Raw genomic sequence first — 23,279 nt, 5'->3', positions numbered from 1 at the left:
TTTCTTGGAATAGCTGACTCACATGAAATAATTAGATCCACTGAGCGAAACATGTTTGAGTTCTTCATTATTAGGAATCATGTATAAAATAAGTTAATACTATTACATGCAACGGAACTGCTGAGTGTAGGAAAACAGAAGTAGTCATATATAATTTTAGTGGACCCTAGGCGTGCTAGAAAAATGTGGCTTGAGATATTCATGCATCTTCAAGTTTTTGTTTCGACGGCCTTGCTTAGGGATAATTTATATAGTATAAAATTTACCTATTGTAAATGTACAATTCAATGATTCTTAGTAAATTTAAGAGTTGTAGCAGCATTACCACTATCCAGTTTTAGAACACTTTGATCACCCTAAAAAGTTTCCTCATGCTGTTTGCAGTTAATCCTCACTTCCATCTCCAGCCCTAGGCAACCACTGATCTGCTTTCTGTCTCCATAAACTTGCCCTTCCTGGATATTTTATGTCAATGGAATCATAAAATATGTTGTCTTTTGCAGCTGCTTTCTTTCACTTTGCATAATGTTATTGAGATTCACCCATGTTGTAGCAGATATCAACAATCCATTCCTTTTTTATTTATGAATAGCATTCCACTGTTCGGATATAACACATTTTGTTAATCTGTTCACTATATAATGGACACAGGGACTTTCCAGGTTGAGGTTACAATGAATAAAATTGCTATTAACATTCACATATGTGTCTTTGTGTGGCCACATGTTTTCATTTCTCTTATGGACATTCCTATGAATGGAACTGCTAAGTCATGTGGTAAGTTAATGTTTAGCTACTTAAGAAACTGCCAGACTTTTCTGAAGTAGCTGTGCCATTTTACATTCTCACCAGCAATGCATGAAGATTCCAGTTTCTCTGCATCCTTAACAACACCTGATACAGTCTATCTTTTTCATTACAGCCCACCTAGTGGGCATTAGTGGTCTCATATTATTGTGCTAATTTGCACTCCCTAATGACTATGACAGGCACATCTTTTCATGTCCTTATTAGCTTTCTTGGTGAGTCTTTACTGCTTTTGTAATAAATTGTCTACTTTTGATTTATAAGAGTTCTTTATATACTCTGAATACAGGTCCTTTATCGTAAGTTCCATGATTTGTAAATATTTCTCCCAGTCTTTAGCTTGTCTTTTCATTTTCTTACTAATGTTATCCAATGCGAAAGTTTTAAATTTTAATAAAGCCCACATTACCAATTTTTTCCTTTTTGGTGCCATACCTAATAACTATTTGCCTAACCCAAGGTCATGAAGATTTTCGATGTTTTCTTCTACAGTTCTTACAGTTTTAGCTCCCATAGGTCTATGAGCTATTCTGAGTTATGTTTACATATGGTACGAAGTAAGGGTCTTAGTTCGTTTTGGTTTTAGCATGTAATTATTTAATTTTCCCAGCACCATTTGTTGAGAAGATTTTTTTCATCAAATTATTTTGGCATCTTTATTAAAAATCAATTGACCATAAACGTATGGGTTTATTCTCAGAGTCTCAATTTCAATCCATTGAGCTATATGCCTATCTTTGCTCTAATAACACAGTAAGTAAGTAATTACACTGATTGTGGATATCAGGTAGTTTAAGTCCTCCAAGTTTCTTCTCTTTCAAAATTGTTTTGGATATTCTAGGTCCCTTGCCTTTTCACATATATTTTGGAGTCAGCTAAACGTTTCCCAATTTTACTCATCTTTTCCAAGATCCAACTTCACTTTTATTTTTCTCTTTTCTATTTCATTGATTTCTGCCTACTTTCGATTTCCTTTCCTTTTTATAATTTCTCTAGTTTCTTTCTCTAGTTTCTTAAGGTGCGAGGTGAGATTTTTTGAGACCCTTCTTCTTTACTGATGTTGAAACTTATTTCATAGCATATCATATGATCTATATAGGAGAATGTTCCATGTGCATGTGATAAGAATGTATTCTGCAATCACTGTGTAGTGTTTTATATATGTCCGTTAGAGATGTTTGATAATGTTTGAGTCTTCCCTATATCTTTGCTGATTATCGATTATCAAGAATGGGTATTGAAGCTTCCATTTATTATTATTGGATTGCCCATTTTTCCCTGTAATTTGGTCAGGTTTTGCTTCATATGTTTTGAGGCTGTTATTAGAGCAACACAACTATATTTGTTATATCTTTCTATGTATTGACCATTTTATCATTACGAAACATCTGTCTTAGCCTCTAGTAAGTCTCTTGTCTTGAAAGCTATTTTGTCAGGTATTTACTATAGCCACTCCTGCTCTCTTATGGTTATTGTTTGTATGGTTTGTCTTTTCCTAGCCTTTTTCTTTCAACCTATTTGTGTCTTTGAATTTAAGGTGTGTCTCTCATACACAAAAGATACATGGGTCTTACTTTTTCTATCCCATTTAACGATTTCTGCCTTTTGTTTGGCGTGTTTAGACTTTCACATTGAATGTAATTACTGATACAGTGGGTTTACGTTTGCTGTTTGCTACTTGTTTTCTACATCTACTGTCTTTTTTCTCTTTTACTGCCTTTTTTTGTGTGTCAAATACTTTTTATGGTACTATTTCGAATCCTCTATCAATTTTATTTTACTATTTTTAGTGGTTGCTGTAAAGATTACAATATACATTTTATATATCACAATCTACTTCAGATTAATACTAACTCAATTCCAATGAAATGCAGAAACTCTGCTCCACCAAAGCTTCATTCCTTCTGCCCTATTACTGTCATATATATGTTACATCTGTATATATTATCAACCCAACAGTACAGTGTATTAATTATTATTTGACACAATCTTATGAGTTTTTTAAAGTTCAGAAGAAAAATGAGAAAAATGTATTTAGTCTTTTCTATTAACTCATATTTAACATTCTAGGGCTCTTCCTTTTTCTCCTATTGATTTGAGTTACCAAATAATATTGTTTCCCTTCAGCCTGAAGAACTTCCTGCATTATTTCTTCTAAGGCAGGTCTGCTAGTTTTCTGTCTTTATTGGGGAATTTACTTCGTTTTAGTTTTTGATGGATAATTATGCTGGATATAGAATTCTTGGTTGACAGTCATTTCTGTTCAGCATTGTGAATATGTTGTTTCACTGTCTTCTGTCTTGGCTTTTTTCTTTTTTATTGAGTTAACACTGACATACTATATTTTTCAGGTATATAACATAATGATTTGGAATCTGTAGATTTTGTGAAGTGATCACTGCAGTAAGTCTAGTTAACACTGTCTTCCATTGTTTTTGGAGAGAGGTGTGACATTAATGTTAATGTTCCCTTATATATGAGAGTTGTTTTCCTTTTGCTGCTTGCAAAATTTTCCTCTTTGATTTTGTCTTTTGATTTAGCTATAATATGTCTAGATGTGGATCTCTGTGTATTCTTTGTATTTACTTAAGGTTCACTGAGTTTCTTGGCTGCATATCAATGTTTTTTCATCAGATTTAAGACATTTTCAGTCATTATTTCCTCAAACATTTTTGCTGCCCCTTTCCCTCTTTCTTCTCCTTCTGCGACTCCCATTGTATACATATTAATATATTTGATATTGTATCACAGGTCTCTGTAACCTTGTTCATGTCTCTTCAGTTTTTTAAATCTGTTTTTCAGATTGGATAATTTCTATTGTTCTATCTTTAAGTTCTTTGATTCTTCCTTCACCGTCTCAAATTCACTGTTGAGATACTCTAACGAATTTGTTTCCCCTAGCCAATTCTTCATTTCAATTATATAGTTTTCGACCTGAGAATTTCTTTGTTTCTTTTTAAAATATATAATTTTTATCTCCTTATTGAGAATCTTTATTTGTTGATTCACTGTTGTCTTACTTCCTTTAATTTTTTAAGCATGGTTTCCCTTAGTTCTTTGAACATATTTATAATAACCACTTTGAAGTCTTTGTTAAACCCAAAATGTGGGGACACCTGGAGATAATTTCTATTGACAGCTTTTTCCCCCTCTGTATATTGATCATACTTTTTTTGTTTCTGTGCATATCTTATATTTTGCTGGAAAAGGGGCATGTTAGAGAATACATTTTAGTAACTCTGGAGTCTGATTTTCTTCCAACGAAGACCATTATCATTGCTGTTAGATGGTTTGTTTTTTGCTTAGTAACCTGTTTCACCTAAATCTGTACATTTGCTTCCTCCACCCTACTTTAACAAGCAGCTGTTGATATCTCTGCTTATTTTCTTTCTTGTTTTTGTTTTAAAGCTTGACGTCCTACGGTTCACTTCTGTGTCTATGTAGTTTAGTGGTCAACCAATGACTGGAAAGAGGGTATATTCAAATACAACAAAGTAAGCTAGGATATACAATGGGGTAAAGAAAGTATCTTCGATATGCGGTATTGGCAAAACTGGACAGATACACACAAAAAATGAAACTGGACCACTTTCTTATGCCATTTCCAAAAATAATCTCAAAATGGATTAACTTAAATGTGAAGCCTGAAACTACAAAATTCCTAGAAGAAAGCACAGGGAGTAAACTCTTTTGACAGTGCTCTTAGCAATATTTTTTTGGATATGTCTCCTGGGGCAACAACAAGATAATAAACAAATGGGACTACATCAAACTAAAAAGTTTTTGCATAGCAAAGGAAACCATCAGCAAAACAAAAAGGAACTTACTAAATGGGAGAATATATTCATAAATGAGGACTCCAATAAGCAGTTCATATCAAAAATATATCAGAAACTCATACAACTTAACATTCCCTTAAAAAAAAAAAAGCCATCCCATTAAAAAATGGACAGAGGAACTAAATAAGACATTTTTCCCAAGAAGACTTACAGATGGCCAACAGACATATGAAAAGATGCTCAGCATCACACTGGTCATCAGAGAAATACAAATCAAAACCACAATGAGATATCACTTCACCTGTCAAGAGTGAAGATGATCAAAAAATCAACAAATATCAAGTGCTGGCAAGGATGTGGAGAAAAAGGAAGCCCTGTACACTGTTAGTGGGATTGTAAATTGGTGCAGCCACTATGGAAAACAGTACAGAGATTCCTCAAAGAAATTAAAAACAGAGCTTCCATACAATTTAGCTATTCCACTTCTGGGTATTTATCCAAAGAAAACAAAAACACAAATTTAAATGATATATATACCCCTGTGTTCACTGCAGCATTATTGACAATAGCCAAGCTATGAAAGCATCTAGGGGTCCACTGACAGATGAATAGATAAAGAAAATGTGGTGTGTATTTATACAATATTACTCAGCAATAAAAAAGAATGAAATCTTGCCATTTATGACAACATGGATGGACCTAGAGGGTGTAATACTAGGTGAAATAAGTAAGACAATGAAAAATAAATTCCATATGATTTCACTTCAACGTGAAATCTAAAGCAAAACAAAACAAATGAATAAACAAAACAGAAAAAGACCCCTGATATAGAGAACAAACTGATGGTTGCCTAAGGGGAGGAAAGTGGGTGGCAGGGACAAACAAATATCTCAGCCACCAAAGCTTATATGGGTAGAGAACACAGTCAAAACTTAGGCCACTTTCAAGTCTGCCCTGGTTTTTACTTCCCACTGAGACCTTTCCCTGATCCTATGCAAAGGCATGAAGCTTCAAGGTGGGTCCTCACAGTGTGCCCCAATCTGACAGAACCCTCGTAACTGACCAAGCAGGGAAGAGAGAATGGGAGCAACCCCAGGAAAGAATGCCACAGAGTCCCATTGTTCTTCCCCACAGTTCCATGGGTTTTAAGCACAAACACTTTTCAGATTGTTGTATCCCTCTGATCAATTTCCAGAACACCGAGATGGTTGTTTTTGCCAATTCTGTCTAACTGTATAATTTCCTTTTTGAGAAAAGAATTTGCCAATTTTCTCATATGACTATATCATTCAAATTTGAGAATATTCCCATAGCAAGTAATTTTTTTTCCATGGAATTCAGTCAACCGTAACTGAAATATTTAAATAATTTCTTTGCATTAATGGTATTATACATTTAGGAAATCTCACCATTCAAATTTAACCATGACTTCTATTTCTTCTCTTATTTCCTTTATTTCTATTTTTCTCTTATTCATGATTCATTCATTCAATTATTTGTATAAAAAAAAATATCAGTTGTTTTCCTATAATGTGACAGTCCACTAATTTTTGAGACCTTTTCACCTGGATCGCAATTGCCTCATTCTTAACATTAGCAGACCTATAATTCAACTATGTATCTCATCAAATTACAAATTACTATATGTCATGGACCTTCAATATTGTCTTAGCAATAATAATAATACAAAACATTTATGTGACACTTATGGTGTGCTAGGTATTATTCTAAGTGCTTAATATAGGTTAATTCATTTAACTCACAAGTCTATGAATAGCTACTATTATTTCTTTTTTATAGATGAGAAAACTGAGACTCAGAGAAATTCAACAACTTGTTTTAAGATCATACAAGTAGGAAGCAGAAAGACAAGGTCTAAACCTAGGCACTACGGCTCCAGAATCCATGCTCTTAACCACATGTTACACTACCTCATGAGTGTGTGATTTGAGAATGCCAAGAATCTATTACTTCACTTTGATATTACCAAATCCACAAGGGGAGTGAAGCATATACTTCAAAAGACAACACTCACAGTCTTTTCATTTGAAATCATTGTATCTAGCATTCAAAAGGACTAATGTTTATTAAAGCTAACTGCTCAAAGAATTTTTCTATTAGAAGGTGCTAAAATGTGTTAAGAGAAAAGTTATTATAAAAAATCATAAGAATTTTCTAAATGTATCAAATGCATTTTTAAAATCAGACAATTTCTGTCTACTAATTGAAATGTAGATGGCATCAGGCATTTTAATATAAATCTAAAATGTCAAATATTGGAAAGAATTAACTATAATGATAGCATATTTTGTTGCTATTTCAGAAAACATATAAGTTCTTTCTTCTTTGTTACAATTGGCTTTTCCGCCTCCTTTCCAAAACATGATCTCATCATGAAATGTCAATTAACATTCATATTTTGATTTTTACTATAGTCAATTTACTTAGCTCATGGACTCTCCTATAAATTTGCAAGTGTAAATCTATAGGCAAAAGTATAATTTACTCATGACTATCTTGCATATTTTGCCATTTTAAATACTACACCAGGCCTCAAGAGAGATCATGCAAAGACCCTACTGCTTATGAGAATGTGTCAACCGGTGGCAAATCCAAGATAGTCACTGCCAACCTCTTTTCTCCTGAAGCTGAGCAATAAACCCACAGAAATTTTTGAAGGTTTTTTTTCTCATATATCTTGACAAAGTAACTATGTCATAATTAACTAAATGCACACTGGGAAGTACAAACATACATGCTCTGAGGATTTGCAAAATATAAATATCTTTTTTTTAAATTGCATTTAAAATGTAACTATGTTTACTTGACTGAGATGATTGAACCATGGGTCCAGGGGATTATGAAATCTAAGAAGCAAAGAGATGACAGACCAAAGAAGGGAAAAATCTCCCCAAAGTAGAATAATGATCTCAATAGAAGTCATTTTGTGATTTTTTTAAAATGACCTCTCTGACTTGTGAGGTAGTGGAAAAGGAAAAGTAAAAATGACAAATTGCTAATCACGCCAAGAGACCCCTTTTCCCTTTCCTGACGATGTTTCCTCAGCATGAGTGGTAGTTTCCTTAGGCTGGCCAATGACAGAATGCTGATTTACTACATAAGCTCCACGTGTCTGTATTCGGGGATTTACCATACTTTAAGCCTAGTCTCCTCTACAACATAATTTCTGACAAATACAGAAATGGCAGACCTTTATAAATTGATGCAGAAAATTCTATTCTCAGTGCTACATAATAATAACTGCTTCTTTAAGGAAGAGAAACCAAAAATGGCAGCTGCTAGCCTTCCTTAAATTATTCACCAAAAAATACTTTGAATTTACCTTTTTGTGCCACAACAAGTAAGATAAAATCAAATGAGTAGCTGTCTTTTTTCTCATTAGAATGAAATGTTTTATATATGTTTGCATTATCTCTCAATCCTTTTGCAAAGTGCTCAGGGTAGTCTCATCCCAGTTATTTCCAACTTGATTATGTTTTTTTATATTTTACAAATTCTGGGAAAATTAATGTTCATGAAGCACAATTCTGATCCTTTCACTCTTCTGCACCGAAACGCCATTTTTTACTGAATTAAATCCTATCACCCTATCCTGGCGTTCATGATGCTAGAACCCCATGAGAGAACCCCAAGTTATCTTTCCACGCTCTATTACTACCATTACTTGTCCCTATATTCATCCCTCTACTCTAAATTTTAAAAACTTTTTGATTTCCAAAAGTGAGTCTTTCCGAATCCTTCCTATATTGAAGCTGTTCATTCCACCTAGCTATCCCCCGACATGCAACCCTGCCATGACGAAAATCTAACGTTCCACAAGAATAACAAACACACACACTACACAAAAACTTTCCTTACACAAACCACCACTGCACCAGTGATTAATCCTCATCATTTTCTTTGATTAAAAAAATAATTTATGTTTCAGTAAACAAAAACTTTAGTTCTCAATCTTCTTAAAATAACCTTTCCCTTTATATTCCCTTTATATTCCCAGGCTTGACAATTACTGCTGATTTGCTGTGAGTTTGTATACCACAAGGCTGACAACCCTCAGCGTACTCACCGAATGCACTATTCAAAACTAGAGAGGCATTTTAAATGTTAGGAATCAATTTAAAAAGCTCACCAGAGTTCCAAGCCTACCTCTGGGGGACTGAACTTTAATAATCAATAGTCTCTTTCTTCAAAGCCACCAGAAATGCACTAGCTGACACCAATGCCCAAGTTCCATTCATGGATGAAGCTAGGAGGAATCAAACCGGGCAAGCTTTCCCACCACCTCTCTCCTGAGCAACATGAGCAGCCCACTCCTAAGTTGGTAAATATAAATTAAAGCCTGAAAATAGTCATATATGGTTACAAAATGTAGTAGCAAAAATAGAGCAGCACCAGGCAAGCTAAAAGCAGTGCTTAAATCTCACACCTACACAAATATATGGAATTGACTAAACATTACTCGGATTTTCCAGGGAAAAAATTCTCGCACCAATAAACTTTAAGTGCTTTCTCTGACCTCAACAACACTTAGGTAAGAGCAGAAGCCCAAAGATATACAGTATTAGTATTGACTTTTTCATTAGTAATGAGTCTTTCTTGCCCAAAACTAATTTCTTTAAGGTTTTGGAACTGTGGGTTCTGCTAATTTAATATATTTAGCCAATAGGACAATTAAATTACCTGTTGAATGAGTGAGCGAGCCTCTTCAGAGACACATTCTGGCATGTTCAAAGTAGTGTGAGTATTTATTCCTGCTGGATGGCACTCGACCAGAGTCTGAAACAGTCAACCAGGTATACTTCTTATCTCAAATAACATTATATTCAGTTCTATCACAGGATTTATGAACAGCGAGTACAGAAAGCTCAATGACCATCTTAACCAGTGGTGTCGTAATCAACACAGTACCTCCTAAGTAGGGCTTAGGACAAGGGCTCTGAGGCTATGGAATGAAGGCAAGCAGCAAAATCACATCATAAGCTTATGGTACTAGACCTTTTCCCTTACAAAGAAAATGGCTCATAATATGAAAGCTAACATTATACGTGAAAACTAAAAAGGGACTTGATATCTCTAAAATTGTTTAATGTTATTAAAAACCTTCAAAGATTAGAATTTGTTAATAATAATACTTTACATATGTATTGCACTTTATGGTTAAACTGTATGTACAGGTGACTTGTGAATTCCAAGACAACCTTGGGAGTTCAGTATTACCGATATTTAAGGCAGAAGACGACTTAACAAAAGGCTGACTGCTCGTCTCCTCTATTTTCTTCCCAGGAGACAATCTGCACAATATTCTATTAAAGTTTATTAGCCTCAAACATCTTACTTAAAAGTTATTGATCAGAGAGTATAAATTCTGTCCTTAAGCTAGAACAGATAGGAAAAATTCAGTTTGAGAAAAAAGATGTCACTTTTAATATCTACATTAATTTTCTAAAATGAGAATTCCCTCCTGACTTGAGAAATGATGCTTAAAACACCCAGAGAATTCTAACACATCCTGACTTGAGCCTTACATATTTAATTCTGCAAAAACTGAATCATAGGAAATGAAGAGAAAAATGTCTTATATCTTACTGTGCACTAACATTATGACATAACAGAATTTTACCACCAATTTATTCAATGTAATACAATTCTATTTTTCCTTTAAATCTGAAATTTAAAGGAAATAAACTCACTCTATAAATATATAATCTCAAAATTTTTCTTACCTAGTCTCTGATTTAAAAACTAAAGGCAAAGGCTAAATGTTCTCAATTTGAAATCAAGGTAGCATCTGGGTAAACTCATTAAACGCCCAGGTCACTGCTTACCTTGCCAGTGAGCAGCTCAAAGAGGACAGCACCCAAACTCCACCAATCACAGGCTTCGGTTTCTTCGGTGATTGCTCCAACCTCTACACACACCAAAAAAGGCTGATATTAAAATTCCAAAGGTCAATTAAACTTTCAAAATTAACATGTATTAGCAAGGTGACCTTTTTAATGCTGAGAGAGCATATACTAAATACTACTGGGCTTTCAAAATTCCTGAAAGTTACTTATCCCTTTGGTCACCTACTGTGGCTGCATTTTTTTTTTTTTTTTGACGCAGTCATATATTAAAGTGAGACATTTGTTCTTTAGTTGATAGAGGGACACCTTCAAGATGGTATACTTAAGTTACCCGAATCTACTAGATCAGCATTTTGCTTAATTTTTCAAATTCGAGAAAGTATAGCCAACCCTACCTCAGAGGTCACGTTTTGTTTTAGAAATAAAGACCCTAGGTTCAGAAGGAACTGCAAAAGTCATTTAAACCAGTATTAATTATCCTTTTACAGATTAGAAACCAGAGAGGTGAAATGCCTTGTCCAATGTCATACAGCAAATCAGTAGCAGAACTAAAACCTAGTTTATCATACCATCCCTCCCCTACATAATCAACTGTTTTCAACTAGAAGAGGAGCATGCGAAATGCAAATTTACCCATTTTGTTATTCAGAAGTCCAAATAGATATGTTGTTTTAAGCCATGACTGAAACTCCTGGCTAAAATAAGGGCTTTTAGAATATCGACAAATTATGATTTTATCTGTGATCTGTTATCTGTATCTCTTAGCAGCACAAGTTCCTGAAATGTGAGTTTTCAGGTTTCATCTTTCAGTTTTCTCCACAAATCAGCAAAAACTCATTTCACCATTTTGAGGCTTTTAGCCCTTAAGTCTTGTTGCCTGTATTCTTTCTTGTTCTTTCCCAAAGACAATCAGTTAGTCACTAAGCCTTGTCGAATCTGCCCTTTCACTTCCATTTGACTGACAAAATACACTTATTAGCTGTCTGCTGGTAGCGCGCACCTCATAACAAAGTTCCAAAGGTCTTAAGCGGTTAGGATGGAACTTGGAAAGTAGTAACTGGAAGTGGTGCTCAGGTGCCCAGCCTTTTAAACAGTACTTAGTAAAGCTATGTGTAAAACCACAAAACTCATAAAACAGCATAAGCGTTAATGCTTGAAGAAAAGGTCCTGTGAACCAAAGAAAAAAAGAGCCATTCGTATGCAAAATGCTGAAATTACTCCATTTCTGCAACCTACTTCCATATCCCACACGCTTCTTCTGGGTTTTAGATGAGGTAGGTAGAACTACACACCTTCACACAGGCCCCTCCCGGGTCTTTCCTCTCCCTACTGAGCTTCCCGCCAGATCACAATTCCCATTCTCTAACTAGCTGCTCTCAGCTAGGTGGCAAAAACAAAACACAGATATTTGACGCAGACTACTGTGCGAATGACCAAAAGTTTTCTAATCCTTCTAGAGCCATTTGCACTTGTAAAATAGCAGCTGGTTTCAAAAACTGAGAACTACCTAGAGATTTAATTTTACAAAATGTGGCACATCTGTATGATACACTACTATTATATAAGCATTTAAAATGATGTAGTCATACGAGGTTTAAGTATATAAGTCAGTGTCTGGATATATTAAATTTAAAAAAAAAAAACAAGCTATAAAACAATAGAATTCTAATTTTAAAAGTATGTATTTTTTTTAAAGGCTGGTGAGAAAACATGATAAAATGTTTAAGCAATTTGCCTCAGGGTTGGTGAGGCTTTTATTTTCATTCCTATCCTTATTAACCTACATGAATATCTAAATGGTACAATTTTAAATATATAACAAGATGAAAACACTCAGGCTTATTGGAGCAGGGGAGACGAAGGCACTTAGGCCAGGCCTGCCTGAGTGCTCACCTCCATGGCTTCCCCCACGACTTTAATGTATACATGAGAGAAAGACTGACAAGGCATCAGGAGTCTGGGCTAGGAGCCTTAGGAAATGCACTCAATCTCATTTACCAATGAGGGTTAGATGTGAGGGCCTTTGGGTTAAATTCAGCTCTAAGTTCCGTAATTTTGACACCCAAGGATTTCCTAAAATAGTGATTCTCGTGAAGAACCATTCCTTGGGGGCTCTCATTCAAAGTGCTGATTTAAATACACTGCTCCCACCCCATTCCCACCCTCCCCACTCTTCATAAGTGTGCTCTGAAAACTTCAGAAAAGGTGTCTGTTTTTAGAAACTTTAGAAAGGTAAATTTACCATTGTCCTGTCATCAAATACAACCTTTTGTATATTTCCTTCATCTAAAGCAAGCAATATATCATTTTCCTGTTCAAAATTCTGAAATGGCTTCTCCTTGACAATTAAATAACATTCAAATATCTTGCTTAATCAGGTAAGTATATAATCAGGCCTCCACAATGAGGTCTCAACCTAACAGATTCACTCAACCAACACACATAAGCAGCACAAACTAGGCACTAGGCTGTACTCCAGAGAAGTCCATGCCCTGGCTGCATTGCTAAATAACGTGAAACTAAAATCAGTTTTCCCACTAGCATAGTTTTATCTTTTAATATAAATTTGCTCAAGAATTTAAGTTATTCCATTTTCTTTAACTGTGCAGCAAATAGTAATATAATTCTTATTTTTATAATAAAGGTGCTATCTGTTCACAAGTCAAGACCCAAAATGACTGATCAGCCATCTGTTCTGAATATGCCACCAACAGGTCTTGCTTTCTGTGTATGATCTGTTGCTCTGTTCACAGTAGGTACACACTGCAATAATGGTTGAGTGCAACGATAAAATAGCAGCTAACATTCACTGATGGCTTACTACACGTAAGGAACTGTGTCTAACACTTTCCATGAGTTATTTAAAATTTCCAAGCAACTTTATGGAGAGCTTACTTAGATAGGTGACTTTGGAAGAGAAAGAATATTGTTATCTGTGTGTCTGGGGGAAAGAGGAACATCAGACCCAATCAGCTCAGGGAAAGTTGTGAAAATTAACGAGATGGATTTACAGGGTCTAACAACATGCCCTGAGGAGCACTAAACCTGAGCCATACTCTGAGACTCTGCTCAGAAAGGTGTCCTGTTAGAATTGAGCAAAGGGCCACTAAGTCTACAAGATGTAATCAATGGCTACTATAATTTATATAGGCTCCTTTTAAATTCAGCAAAAAGGCCCAAAGAGTCACTACCACTGTAGCCTAGGCATCAAAAGCCTGTTTCTCATATCACTTCTGGGACTGTGTACTGGGCATGAAATGTGTCACTCTGTGTGCTGAGCGGTGGGCGGAGGTCCTTAAAACTACCAGATAAGCACAGTACATCTTCCTGAGGATAAAGATTTTTATATCTGTGGAAGGGGGTGAAATATTGTTTTACTATTAAAAGAAACACAGATCTATTATGAAACAGAATGTAAAATTTGCATTGATTTGCAAGATAAAAAGACTTCAAAAGAACTTCTGGATCATATTTCACTAATCCCCTGGGGTACCTGTTTCATATCACCTCCACAGTCAGAAGTACTTGACAAGAAAAGTTTGAGAGGAAATTCATGAGACAGACAAGGTATATTCCTTTATTGGTTTTACGCTGCTTTGAAATCCCTCACAATTTTCTGTCAGAGTCCTTAATAGGTAGATAATGACCAGCATGCTGCTTCAAGTATGGGCTGTCACACTATCTAGTGAGCTACAATCTGAATTATTAATATTATATTATGTTGATATTATATCATATTAATATAACATTATAAATTAACTCCAATTCTAATTCATAGATTAAAATTGTAAAGACATGGCCAGAAATTGCATTGTTAAAAAGCAGCCTGAGGTTGTGTGACTGTCAAACCACTGCTCTGAAGCTGCTTTACTTGGAAAATCTATACAAAAATTTTAAGCATAAACCAAGAGTACTGGTTTACATATAAAGCTACATGATAGCTACTACAAACACCAGGTGAACTGTCAGGTATATGTGTCTAACTTCAAAAGTAGAGAATATAAAGAAATACCAAACAAATTTTTTAAACAAATTTTAAAAATATAACATGGTGAAGCTGGGAAATCCCTTTAAACTCCTGTCTTGAATTTTTTTAATCTCTGAAAAAAGCAGAAACACATTTTAAAAGATAAATTTTTACCAATATTTTGTCAATTTTTGAAATATTTTCCCTGTAAAACCCAACATGTTAAGGTTCTGTGCATGCCCCCCCCCCCCCCGCCGCCCTACATTCTATATTTGCAATTTCCGGGATGAAACGACAGTATCCGCAGTCTCACGAGTGCAGTGGGACTACAGGCATTTAGCAAAGTGACAGGAAAAGCTGTTGCCCAGAAAGACAAACAAATTCTCAGACTCTTCCCACAAAAACTCAAAAAGAGATGATAATAGCAAAGAATCCTGAATTTTTATCTTTGAGTCAAAGAAATGTATTGACAGGGCTCTAGCTACGTTATTACTGTTTGAGCCTGGCTGGGTATCACTAAGCTTCTGCGAAAATGAGGACAGCCAGACCTCTAACATTCTTTCTACCTGTAATTTTATGATCCTGAAAGTGTTTTCAAAAGCACTCATGAGCCTTTCTCATAACTTCTTTTCCCTCCATTAACCTAAGATGCCCAAAGAGTGGGATTATGCTAACACGAGCCAGCACTCCTCACTCTTCCCCTTCCCTGAGAGGCCCGGTGGCAAGCGAAATGAATCAGTGTCATTAAAACTAACCATTAGTATCTTTTAATGTCATGGAGACACAGAATCAGCTCCAGATTAGATTTCAAATCATCCAAAATTTTTTAAGGACACCAAACGTGTGAGAACAGTTTAGCAAAATTCTGCATGTCTATCTTTAGCACTATCAATTCTCATATTCTAGTACAATATACAGTCTTCCTGAGTCATACTAATGATTTAAACTATTTTATTTCACACGTGAATAAACAAGTCTGCATAAAACAATAACGAAACCACAACATAAAATGTGTTTTGCCTACTTTAGTTTTACTCATGTTTAATACCTCAGAGAACTCTTCAATAAGCCAGGTTGTTTTTCAAAAAAATAATGCTTCCTTGGTAACCTATATTGCAAAGGGTTTGCTAAAACGCAGAATAAGAGAGTTTTATACTCCTTATAATAATCGGAGTTTACCAAGTCTCTCTCTTATAGCCAAAAATAATGTTAACCTGACCACAAAACTGTAACCATAGCAAGCCTCGCTCCTGAAAAGTAAAGGAGCATGAGAACAGAAAGCTTGGACTCAGGGAACCGCAAAACGCCTGTATCTGTATGAGAAGTGAAGGGAAAGAAGCCAAGTACCCACTCAGACTCGAGGAAGTCTGAAAGACACTGGGGAGACCACGTGATCCCAGCATCACTGAAACCATGACGGCTACTATCTATAGTCCCTGTCTTTTTGGACTATACAATTTAAACCACACGGATCTGTCAAACACGTGGTTCAAAAATAACCAAAGACAATGCTAAAACTATGCTGGAAATGGTAAAGAAAAATGGAAAAAGCTAGAAAATGTGTCTCAAACTCAAGCTTTAAATGAAGATCGACCTTTCTACTAAGATATAAAGATGAATCATCTTGCATTTCAAGCAGCTGTGTCGCCCTCAACATCCCAAATTCAGAATTCACTCTTCTTTCAAAGACATTACTCCCACAAGGCTTGATAAACAAGGGAATCTCACATTCCAATGTACTTCCTGATGGATTTATTGAGGCACACCTTCAAATTGGTGACATGACTGGTTTTTCCACTAAAGCAGACACACAGATCATCTCATCTTTCCATGTACCTCTACTAACACTAATAACACAGTTACTCACACCCATTCCAAAAATCTCCAGACAATTCCATAATCTCCTCTTGGTAGTAGTATGTTCCGTGGTTGCTATCTTCCTCCCAGGGTATGCTAAGAAATACATCAAGTTCAGATTTTTCTTAGACAAGAATTTCACATATAGAGAAATTCTATTTTAATTGAGGACAAGTATTTAAATTTTTGTCCTAAACTGTTCTCTTTAACTACACTTTTTTAAAAACAAAATTGTAGAAGCCTCATTTCTTTTCACTTTCAAAGTTATAGTAACTGTGGGAACTGTTATTAAGAGGCTATATGAAACTCAATGAAAAAGCAGCAACTGTTGCAAATACGTGTTTATGTAATAGTTGAACCAACATTTCAATTCTGGAAGAAACTGTCACATAAATGACATGGCACTTTATTCAACTAACAGAATGACAGACAATTTTAAAGGCACAGACCTATACATAAAATAATAATCAGTAATAAGTGTATTTTGGTGGGGGAGGGTAAATATCTTTTTCTAATGCCACAGGATTTTTTTCCCCAAAAATATTGTTTAAAAATTAACTTTAAATATCTGACCTTAAGAATTCCAACTCTTTCTTTTGGAAAAGAAATGTAACTAACAAAAGTACATTAGCTTTTGGAATAAAAGAGAGATCTTCAGTGAATAAGACAATATAAAAATTAAGTTACATTCTCATAAACCTTAAAATTAAATACCATGTATACTTTCAAAGTATCAGGGAAAAAAAAGCTAGAGTGAATTTTCCATGAAGTGTTTAATATTCAATAAGATTGCAAATGCTGTTATAAATGATCAAAAATTTGTTAACTTTCTTCCAAGTGAGCCAGACTTCATTTAATGGCCTTATGTAGGAGTAGAGAAAGGTTAAAAAATAATAATAAAAAACCTGATCTGTCATCAGTGACATACTTGGACCAAGGAAAAGAACATCTTTCTTTTGCAATGAGCACCCACGCCAGCTAGAGCGTGGAAACATTATTCCCGTGCTCCTCCAGTCTTTCCTACAGCATCTGCTGCTAATTGAAAGGGACTAGAATTACAAAATTCTAGTCAATTTCTCTCACCAGCTCTTGCTGTGTATAAAGATTTTCTATGCAGGGGCTGAGCATTAGTCTTCCACTACAGCTGATGACTAAAGAGCAAAGAAAAAGAAACACAGAAGAAAGAAATTTTTTTGTATCCAATAAAATACGGAACCAAACTGCAAGAAAAGGGACAGCTAAGCCTACCTTTTGTTAGCTTGGTAAATCACCATTCTTAAATACAACTATTCACCTTTAAAAATCTATTAATGTCCTAATTAACCAGTGGTATATGTCTTCTGTTTGAGTACTCTCCTTTTTAATATAAATTTCCAAAAGTAACTGTCAGTGTTATACCAATTATGTCTTTTATTTCTAGCTCCTAGACACAGTGCCTAGGACACAGGAGGCACTTAACAAACGCTTGTTGAATAAATATATCAATCTTGTTTGGTAGCACTGCTCATTCAAGGCATTCAAAGCACCTACAAAGCCCTCATCACATTCATTTTCTTTAAGTCTCGTTAGTATAGAGATCTACATCAAGTCCTTTTGCACTTTTACACATGGTAAGCTACAAAGTTTCAAATGTTATCTAAAGCACACTCTGTTAGATGAAATGCAGGGTGAGAATGGAGGCCAGTCAGCTGACAACTGCAGTGGTCCAGGCAAGAGATGGTGCTGGTTTTTAGTGGGGTACTAGAGGGACACCTTCCAGCGCTCCCCTCTGCAGGTCACAGGGACCACTACAGTTTGTTCTGGCACAAAAGGCATATGGCAAGGACAAATTGCTGAAAAGCCCTGAAGGCAGGAAGAAGACAGGATTGGGAGATAACTAAAGGTTTCTCCTGCCCCTTTTCAAAGAAATCCAGGCACATGATTACATCAAATGTGCTACAAACGTAGAAACTGGTTTATCTGGATGCTGCCCTGGTGACATAATTAGAATCAGAAATTGTGCTTAAATGTTATCAAAATCAAATTCATTTAAGTACACTATAGGACAACTATACTACCTAGTTTTCCCTCAAGGTATTATTTCAGATATAGAGACATATTTTCATAGTTTCCACAAAGAGTAGCCAAAATGTTTCAACTGAAAGTAAAACTAAAAGCCGTATCAACTATGAGAATAAAATTTCATTTTAATTGCAGGTTGGGATTATTCCTCTAATACCTATAACTAAATTATCAAAGTTTTGAAGTTTAAAGTTTAAAATAACCTGAAAGTGTTTAGAGAGTCTGTGTATCTAAAATGAAGTAATTCAGAGAAGAAATTTACTTGCCTATGGTCTCACAACTCTCTGTGCAGATCTTAATTCTCAGGGCGAATAACAAGAGCCTGGAATGTGCATTTCCTGGCCCGGGTTTTCAAATAGGCACTTTGCTCCTGTTTTAACAGAAGATGTTGGCTGCCCAATTAGCATTTCTACATTCCATAAAGCCCTCCAAGACTGTACTCAATTGATTATTCAAATGCCATATTTGTCACTGTTTAAAAATTGTCAGTATCACTTACTCCAGTTTGCTAGAGCATTATCCAGAGAAGGCCAAGGACAGAGGCTAGCACCCTGCAGAGAGGAGAGCCCACAGCGGCTGGGCTCTGCTCTTCTCGGAACCCCAGGCGATGGGAGAGGTGTGCTGCTCCACCCTTCACGCACGCGCATTCTTGGCTCGTCCCAGTCTCCTCCTGACACCACCACATTAATTCAGCTGGTTTTCAGGTAATTTAATTACCTGATACCCTGGGCCTGTTGTATTTATTACACATGGGGACTCAGACGTAAGTACACCACCACACTCGGCTAACTTGGGCTAGGCTTACAAAATACCAAATGCTGCTTTTCTCCCACTACCCGGCTCTCTATTTCTTCTTGTCGTGGTGACCTGGCAATCATGTTCTGAGCTTTCCCGCAACTATCTGCACAACTTTAGTCAAAACTCCTTGATGTAACTTGACTCAGCATTTCAGAGCCAAGAATTACTTGTTCAAGGGAGTTTATAGGTATCATTACTACACTGTTTCCTTGTGAGATGAAATAAGAAACAGATAGCTCCCATATGACTTCTGGTTGACTGATTATAATTCTCGGCTCTATTCGATCTTGCTCACTCTCTCACCGTGCATTTCTAGTACCAAAAACCAACAGCGTGCTCCATTTTCCACTGATCACATCGCAACAACTCTATTCTGCATAGCCATTGGGTGTCACAGCATTACTCAACCAAAGCCATTAAAGTGGATTGACGAGAAAAAGGCTAACTGAAAACTGTAAAACTGGCAGCCACCGTGCGCATGTATGCTCCTGACAAGATTTTACATGGTACAGAAACTGATGATGTGGTCATCAAACTAGCCAGCCAATAGTTTTTTGCATAATGTTTAACTCAGCACGGCATCTTCTTAGTTAAATATCGGAAGTAAGAGATAGTTCACCTTCTTCTTTATAATATGGTGGTGAGAACAATTAACTGAAGAGTTGCCAAAAAATCAATTTAGACTTGAAAATTAAGAAGCATTACACTGCAGCTATCATTTAAAACTACAAGTATCTAGTCTGCTGTTCCTCTTCTAAAAAAATGTTTAAACCCATAAAGAAAAGCGTCTGCAGCAAATAATAGGTGAAAATTAACTTCCTTTTAATTAATTTAAAGTTGAGGTAAATCTCACACTCTCCAATATTAGGTAGCATTATGAAATACACAAAGATAATGTTTTCATACAAAAGAAGTGAAATACAGTATCAATTCTTTCACTACTTCTCACAGCTGAAGAATTTTTTCTCTTGAGAGGGCTAATGTGTTACTCACTGAGGTGCCAAATAACAGAAACTGAATGCTTTGCTATTTCTCGGTCCCATTCCCATCACTACAGAAAATCACATTTTGGCCTGATGACAGGTATGATTTTAGAATGGATTTGTTTCAATATGGAACGACATTAATGCAGAGATGAAAGTAACTGGCCCATCACCTGTTTCCTGTGCAGGTTCCAGGATACATCATACCTAAGGATGGACCCCGAGGTTCCAGACCCTCGAGCCTATATACAGCAATCCCTTAATCCTTGCTCCATCAGAAGGGCCTTGCCTGGACAAGGGAAGACCTAATATGGCCCTATACTTAGGGCACAAGCCTCTTTAATACACAGGCACTATACCAGGCAATTACCCTCAATGTAAGATTTTCACTCTTCTATCATAGACTTGAAAAGTTACTGGTTCCCTCTTGAAGATACAGATTTAGTTTTTGTGACAATAGCGACTGAAGGCAAAAGATTAAAAGTACTTGCTAATCATTCAAAGAAAACATTAAAACATTTACTATGTACAAGAACTGTTACTGTTGTTTTGCTTAAGGGTAAATCAAACAAAAGAGTTACTGTTTGAAACATAATGTTTAAATATTAACCACAAATATTTTACTCTTTTAAAATTATTTCTAAAGCTCCCTCTTGCCTTTTTCTTCTTGTTCCTTTAGGCAGGGGGAAAAAAAAGAAAAAAAAAAAAAGACTACACCAGGGATATAGCCATGTTTCCTGGTTATGTCATTATTATTTCAAAATATACATCTGTATTTGTTTGCTTTCTCTATCAACTTTGCATTCCTAAAATTGTGCTTGATAAAGTTACCCAGGAACCCAAAATTCTCAGACCTAAATGATTCTTCTTTAAACAATCTATTTGCTGAAAATCTTGGCATTCAAACTTCACCCTACCCAAAAGCCGTCTTGGCTTTTTTCCTCTAAATAAAAATTTTTTCCATAAAGCCCTCATTTCTACATTATATACTTTGTGTACAAACTCTCTAAGTGAGTAAAAATAGATACTTAGAAAGTCCTCCAAGTGAAATAATTCTTTTAACCTTAGACAAGAAATCAATATTTATACTTGGGGAAAAAAAAATCTTGCCTCATAAGATAAACTTGAATTTTGACTAATTTGTATAAAATTTTGTTTAATGATGATTTGACATCTGTGATCTTTTTTTATACTCAACAAACCTATTTTACTACCGGTAAATTAAGGACCAGCCAGTCTTAAATAACTTGCACGAGGTCATGCAGAGTTAATGACTGATATGGGACAAATACAGAGGTTTGGTAATTTTCAATTCCATCTCAGCATTCTAAATTTTAAACTTATGACGACCTCCTGGTATTTTAAACCACCCACGGTCTGAGTCCTAGATCTAATTATCAAATACATCACTATTACACAGAGCACCATGCTTAAAAATAACAAATTGTGTGTAAAACATGTTTATGGAAAAGGGCAGGAGACTACCCTCGAAAAATGTATTCATGAACTATTTGATAAAGTCGCGCTAGAAGAGCAAAGGATGGTAGTACATAAATCTCATGCTCTAGAACTGAATTTTACAGAGAGTTTTCAGCATGACTTTTCTATGTTTCACTTCGCCCGTCAGCTGTGAGCTGTTTCCAAGTGTGAAACTGCCTAAGAGAAGCAGCAAAGCTGTCATGACATGTGGGAGCGTGGAGACTGGGCTGCAGTGAAGAGCATTTCCCATTTCTTCAATTTACACACATATTCACCTATTTATTTTCGGGTCTGAAAAGTATTCAGTGAGAAATATCAATGTAAATTTCAAGCATTTATAAAGGCTTACAATGGGGTGGAAAATAAAGGTGAAGGACACACACCAATAGGATACCATACGGACTTCTTAAGACTAGACAGGGAACTTAACTGATGATATTTACACAATAACTAACATATAAACAATTTTACTTGTCTTAGGTTGGATATTAAACTTTCAAATACAGTCTTCTGCATTTGATATGTCTAATATTATCGGTTCTATTTTCTGGCTGCTTTTCTGAGTAGACTGCTAAAAAAAATACTGATATAATAAAAAATACTTTGACATTTTAGTTTTCCTTGAAAGTGCTATAACAAAATTTTATTCTATATTATAATAAATAGTTCCGATGACAGAACACATAAAATCCTTTTAGTGCATGTGCGCCTGTGTACACAAATAGAAATAAAATCAGAGCAACTACAAGGGAGTCCTCTGAAGAAGAACAACAAATTTACTCCTGTTTTTGTTCTATAATCACAAAAAAAAAAAAAAATAGGAGAACCTGTCTAAAAGTCTCCTAATATGGAAACTAGACTCTGTTACACATTATACCGTCATGCTATACAATCTATTCCTACTTTGGGGACTATTTCTTTGCTCTTTCTCTTCCTGAACTCCGTTCTGTATCTCTGGTATGAAAGGAACCCATTTAACATGAATGATGTTTATTTAAAATAAAACCTTTCTAGAGAATTGTCCTAGATAATCTAAGGATACAAAGTGAACCTAAAAGAAATGGCTTCTACTTTGAAAACGGGGCTGGGTTTGATCAGTGAATTCGTATTCTCAAGACCCTCTTGATGGGCCTGCAGCTGCAGCCATTTATTTGCTGGCTTTTTCACAGATGTAGACAGAGAACGCTCCATGGTTTTTGTCTTTTTGTTGTTGGATTTATTTTCTTTAATATAAAAAAGTGGCAATTTGTTTTTGAAGTTCTTTGTTTTGTTGTAGAAGCTTGTGACTATTGGACATCCTTGCTGAAATGACTATGACTTTTTAAAATCTAAGATTGTAAAGTTGGGAGAAACTATACTTAAATAACAGAAGGTGATCATTTGCATTTCAAAATTTATCTATCTTGCTTTTCCCCCCAATTAGACCAAAACATGTTGATTCACAGGTTTCTGTGTGTGTGTTTTTTCTTTTTTAAACTTATTTATAGAACAGAATAATGGCCCCCCTGCTAGTTTGGCATTTGCTCAAGTTTCTGTCCATGTATCGAATCTGTTACTGGAAATTTTTCTCAAAATATAAAGGCACATCATCCACAAGATAAAAAGATACATTGCTGACAGTATAAAGCACAGGGCAGGTGGATAATGTTTTTAGGACAAATATGTGATAAGGATTCCCAGG

At 35.5% G+C, this 23,279-nt stretch overlaps 1 protein-coding gene across 3 annotated transcripts in view; it reads right to left on the bottom strand.

Annotated features, from left to right (window-relative positions):
- RPS6KC1 (ribosomal protein S6 kinase C1) overlaps nucleotides 1–23,279 on the bottom strand; it is a 130,950-nt gene that overhangs the window by 2,621 nt on the left and 105,050 nt on the right. For all 3 annotated transcript variants that reach the window (XM_016166464.2, XM_036234497.1, XM_016166465.2), the window contains 2 exons: nucleotides 10,433–10,515; nucleotides 9,288–9,383 (listed from right to left, as the gene is read on the bottom strand). In XM_016166464.2, coding sequence (XP_016021950.2) covers nucleotides 9,288–9,383; nucleotides 10,433–10,515 — 179 coding nt within the window. The remainder of the gene's footprint in view (nucleotides 1–9,287; nucleotides 9,384–10,432; nucleotides 10,516–23,279) is intronic.

This window comes from Rousettus aegyptiacus, unplaced genomic scaffold (genome assembly GCF_014176215.1).
Source record: "Rousettus aegyptiacus isolate mRouAeg1 unplaced genomic scaffold, mRouAeg1.p scaffold_m13_p_17, whole genome shotgun sequence".
Taxonomy (NCBI): domain Eukaryota; kingdom Metazoa; phylum Chordata; class Mammalia; order Chiroptera; family Pteropodidae; genus Rousettus; species Rousettus aegyptiacus.
This window is presented reverse-complemented; position numbering and strand designations above follow the sequence as displayed.